We start from the raw sequence: 5,410 nt of genomic DNA on the forward strand, positions 1-5,410 counted from the left end.
TTTGTTTTTAATATTAGCATATGAAACGATATAAAAATATTAATTTACAATAAATTTTTATTTTATATAAAAAAAGGAGAAACGGTGGTGACACGCTGCTCCAGCACTAAATGTAGCCTTAGTAATAGGCAACCATGTTGTAGCACCATTAATTATTCATAAACAATTGATGATGGTTACATGTTTCTCCTATACGTACAAGTCATGCATGAACATAAATTAATTAAAGAAGCTTGAGATCATAACTAAGCTACGAAGAAGACAAAGGCAAAAATAATGCTACTTGCATTATGATAAGAAATAACAAAATTACAAGAAATTCAAAGTATTATTATATATGGTTCGTTTCTATTAATAAATAATTGTACTATTAAGACAAATTGTGAAGACATTAAAACAACGATCTTGATTGAAAGGGGGTGTTTGGTATAACGATGAAAATTGTTTTTTAAAATATTTTTTATTTGTAAATGTATTAATAATATATATTTTTTAAATTTTGTTTTTAATTTAAAATCAATTTTTATTTTATATAAAAAAATGAATGGACATGAAAATGTAGCCTCGGTAACAGGCAACCATGTTGCAGCATCATTAATTATTCATAAACAATTGATGGTAGTTACATTATTTTTCTTTGGTTCTCTCAAATTGAAAACCAAGATCTTCTCTCGAACACATGGTCGTCATAAAACTGACCAAGATCTTCGTTGCCAAGCAGGCACTCCATTGGTGTTGATCAAGGTCAGAGTTTTTGGGATTTTATGGCAGAATGTAGCCATGTATATCTCATACAAAACCATGCATGCAACCCCAAATGAAAGGCCAGAGGCCAATAGAAGAGACGACATGGGCTGGTCGAAATTATCGTTGTTTTTAAAGTATTTTTTATTTAAAAATATATTAAAATTATTTTTTTTTATTTTTTTAAAATTATTTTTTATATTAACATATTAAAATAATCTACAAATATAAAAAAAATATTATTTTAAAGTTAAAAAAAAATAAAAAGAATAAAAAGAAGGTTACAGGCCCACAACCGACATTTTTCTTCTAACGCTCCTAGGAATGGAGTGGACGCCCTTCAATTAATTTTTGTGGGTCCCCTTCTCTTAAAGAGTAGAATAAGCCAATGCATGCACTGACCAAAAGCATCAGACGCGACTTGATACACGCGCTTCCATCCATGATATTAAAAAAATATTAAATTTAATATTTTTAAAATAAAGAATGTTCTTAAAAAACAGAAGAAGTAGGTGTCAAACAAACACCCTGCAACTCGTATCGTATGAGATAATAAATATGTGGGGTCCCGTCCCATGAGTTGATATCGACGGAAGAGAACTGAACAAACAGGACAGCCACTGACGTTCTCGTTTGTTCTCTTGCAATGATCATCCCATCACGAGCTTCTGCCCATAGCAAAAAAAACATGTGCATGGCTTGAGAGTTCTTCTCGAATAAATTTTGTAAGCTCTTCCTGGGTGTAATAATTTTTGTTTTTACAGACATTTTAAAAACATGTTTTATATTTTATCAAATAACCATTTCAGCCTTCTTCTATTACATAAATTTTTAAAAATAATTTAATATTAAAATATAAACAATAAAATTTCAGCATCAAAAACTTTTCTTGACTCAATAATTTAAACTATTAGATGATATTTTAAAAGTATTTTTATATTATTTTATAATATATTTTACTTGAAAAAAATGTTTAATTGGTGTTTTTGAATGATTTTCATGTATTAATGTAAATAAAATAAAATAAAATTATTAAAATATATTTTTATTAAGAAAAAACACTTAAAAAAATCAGACATCACCCGTTAATTAATGACGACTTTTTTTAATAACCCAGGAAATATCTTAAAACACCCAGCAGGTCCTAGGAAGCTAAAGGGAGGAAGGAAGCAAGGGGCCGGAGAGAAAAACAGAACAAAGTTCAAGTCCACGAGTAGAGGATATAGAAAGCAACATCACCAGCAAAGAGATATAATATGACAGCAAATCCTAAGGCACCGCTAGGCAGAGTTCATATCCTCGGTTTTCTTGCCAATCTTCAACTTGGAGCTAGGTATGCTATTTGACTTCCCTTAACACAACGTACATCTCTTGTCTTAACGTTTCTTCTTCGATCTCTTTTCATGCCTTGTTTCTTAAACTCCTGCTGTTAAGTTGGTAGAATCTTGTTGATCATAATATTTATCATGTTATAGTTGACTTGCACTCATCCTTTTGTTATGGAGATATGAATACTAGATAACAAGTGGATCGGTCCTTGTATGATCCATGGTATGGCTTTTGAGCATGTAAGCCATAACTTGATTTCACCAGATTTCTGTTGTTTAATGTGGGGTTTAATTTACTTATCATACATGTATGCGTTGTCCAAGTGTAGCTGCTGGACCACCTAAAACTAAAAGTATATGAATCGGCACATGAGAAGGATATTGTTGGAAATTCTTTATGTTCCTAGTCCAGAACTTGACAAATTAATTTTTATGTCAATCATTGCACGTATAGTCACCATCATAATTAACCTGCTGTTTTCATACGTTTTGTTTGCCAAGGATGATTGAGTCAAGAGATTCATGTTCTTGTTTCCGCACTAATTTAATATCAATGATCACTCCAGCAAAAACTCTTTGGAAGTTTGATGTTTCAGAGACATCTTGATTTGAATCGCCGCCTTTCTTTTATCTACGGTACTTGCCAAGGACAAATAATTTTCCAACGTTACGTTTTACAAGCACCTTCTGTTTGAGGGTTGAGATTTCTGGTGAAGCTCAGACAGGAAATCATGGAAATTTTTGAAGTAGCGAAGGATAAATTAGGGCTTGGTTCCAAGAGATACACAACATTGTTATTTGCGTGTTCCGTTGCTTTGCCTGTGTCTCTCATGATCTTGATTGTGTATCAGAATCAGTTGTTTCATCTAACTGGAGGGTTAGCTAAAGCTGAAAAATCTCGAAATGTTACAGCATTGAATGTTGGTAAGACATCAAGACCATTCCTTCAGCTTGAGTTCCAAGTTTTTTGTACTGATACCGCGCGTCAGCTTTTTTCTTGATCGTGGTCCTTATTTCTGATTCATTTATCCTTTCCTTTTCCTTTCACCGTTTACAGATTCGAAAAATGATTCTTCACCTCCTGCCATCATTCCTGATGGAAGACTGCATAATGGGAATTTGCCTCCTGGATTTGGCAATGGAACTAGTTCAGAAAATAATTCCTTGAGGCATACTAGCTGGACTGATAAGCAGCTTAATGGAACCATGGCTCCAGGATTTTGGATAGAATCAGGTTCAAGGAATGCTTCCTTCGGAAATGTAACTAGTTCAAAAAACAATTCCTTGCCGCAAACCAGCGGGCCTGATGAGAAGCAGCTTAATGGAACTTCGGCTCCAGGATTTCAGAAAGAATCAGGTTCAAGAAATTATTCACAAAATGATTCCTTGCTGAATACCAGCAGGCCTGATGTCAAGCAACTTAATGAAACTTTGGATCCAGGATTTCAGAAAGAATCAGGTTCAAGAAATGATTCCTCTCAGGGTAACAGAATGCCTGATGAAAATAAATTGCTCGATGGACTTCTGGCTCCTGGATTTGATGAAAGATCTTGCGCAAGTAGGTACCAGTCTTTCCTATTTCGCAAAACTTCACTCCATAAGCCCTCTTCCTATCTCCTTTCAAAACTACGTAGGTACGAAGATATCCATAAACGTTGTGGACCTCATTCCAAATCATACCACAAAGCCCTTAAAAGACTCAAATCTAGCCATGGTAGCAGTGGAGGGTGTAAATACATTGTCTGGATTCCTGCTAATGGCTTAGGAAACAGGATGCTAAGCATGGCTGCGACATTTCTTTATGCTCTCCTTACAAACCGAGTCCTACTTGTTAATCATAAAACTGATATGGCCAATCTCTTTTGCGAGCCATTTCTAAATACATCATGGCTGTTACCCGAGGACTTTCCCCTCAGGAATCATTTTGGCAGGTCTAAACATGGATATGCCCACAGCTTTGGCAGCGTGCTAAACAAAAGTATTACCAACACTTCAATGGAGCCACCAGAACCATATCTTGATCTTAATCTAGCTCTCGGTGGTTATGATCAATTAGCTTTCTGTGATGAAAACCAGGCTCTTCTCCAAAAAATTCCTTGGTTGATACTTCTATCAGATCAATATTTTGTCCCTTCTTTATTCATGATCCCATCTTTCAATCGAGAGATAAGCAAATTGTTCCCAGAAAAGGAAACTGTGTTCTACCATTTAGGCCACTATCTTTTCCACCCCTCAAATCAGGTATGGGGACTGATCACTAGGTTCTACCAGGCTTATCTAGCCAAGGCAGATGAGAGGATTGGGCTCCAAATAAGAGTATATCATGATAAGACCACTCCTTTTCAAACTGTTATGGATCAAATTTTAGACTGTGTCTTGAAGGAAAAACTCCTGCCAGAAGTAGCAGATACACAAGAACCTGCCCCTCCTCCATCAAGAAATCAGACTTCAAAAGCTATTCTAATAACATCCTTGCATTCCGAGTACTATGAGAATATGAAAAACATGTATTGGACTAGACCAACTGTGACAGGTGAAGTCATTAGTGTTTACCAACCAAGCCACGAAGAGTACCAACATTTTGGAGATAATACGCACAACATGAAGGCATGGGCGGATATATATCTACTTAGTTTGTGTGATGTACTGGTGACAAGCACTTGGTCTACTTTTGGCTATGTTGCTCATGGTTTAGCAGGTTTGAAGCCATGGATTTGGCGGATGGGGAATAAAAATCCAGCTTGTCAGCGAGCCATATCAATGGAGCCATGTTGTCATTTTCCTTTGAGTTATGATTGCAAGACAAGGATTGAAGTCAATGCTGCTACTCTTGTTCCTAATACAATGCATTGCGAGGATCGAAAGAACGGATTAAAGCTGGTTTGATGTGTTACCATATATGTTTCTTGGTACTCTAGTTTTGGCTTGAATATATTAACATGATGAACATGGAGAATTGCTGCTGCAATTATCAGTAAAAACTTGATTGGTTTTTTCATTTCCTACATCAACAAATATTTTCCATCATACCCTCAATTCTCTATCAATTTCTTCTTTTTTTTTGTCAGAATTGTAAACACATTTCTTCCTCTGCCAAAATAGTACGGTCTCGTATACCAGCAAAGGAAATCCCCAGGCACAGCTAGCTAGGCAGGGGTCATATTCTTCATTTTCCTGATAATCTTCAATTTGGAGGTATGCAATATGACTTGTGTGTAACAGTCTTACGATAATGGTTTGACGGTCAAGGAGCTTTGCTCAATTTCCTTAATTTTCTAAATCAAAACCTTGAGACTAGCACTTAGAAGAATTCATTGAATTCATCTAAATGCACTCTG

At 35.4% G+C, this 5,410-nt stretch overlaps 1 protein-coding gene across 3 annotated transcripts; it reads left to right on the forward strand.

Moving 5' to 3' along the window:
- Window positions 1–1,848: 1,848 nt before the first annotated feature.
- On the forward strand, window positions 1,849–5,070 carry LOC133681085 (galactoside 2-alpha-L-fucosyltransferase-like). 3 transcript variants are annotated; one of them, XM_062104178.1, is made up of 3 exons: window positions 1,849–2,077; window positions 2,574–2,996; window positions 3,130–5,070. In XM_062104178.1, exons 2-3 carry the CDS (start codon window positions 2,804–2,806, stop codon window positions 4,956–4,958), a joined length of 2,022 nt encoding a protein of 673 aa, XP_061960162.1. In that variant the 5' UTR covers window positions 1,849–2,077; window positions 2,574–2,803; the 3' UTR covers window positions 4,959–5,070. The 3 variants fall into 3 exon arrangements, with proteins under 3 accessions (XP_061960162.1, XP_061960161.1, XP_061960163.1); XM_062104177.1 differs by having other exon boundaries at window positions 2,639–2,996; XM_062104179.1 differs by having other exon boundaries at window positions 2,669–2,996.
- The last annotated feature ends 340 nt before the right edge of the window (window positions 5,071–5,410 follow it).

The sequence above is a fragment of the Populus nigra genome, chromosome 1 (genome assembly GCF_951802175.1).
Source record: "Populus nigra chromosome 1, ddPopNigr1.1, whole genome shotgun sequence".
NCBI lineage: Eukaryota > Viridiplantae > Streptophyta > Magnoliopsida > Malpighiales > Salicaceae > Populus > Populus nigra.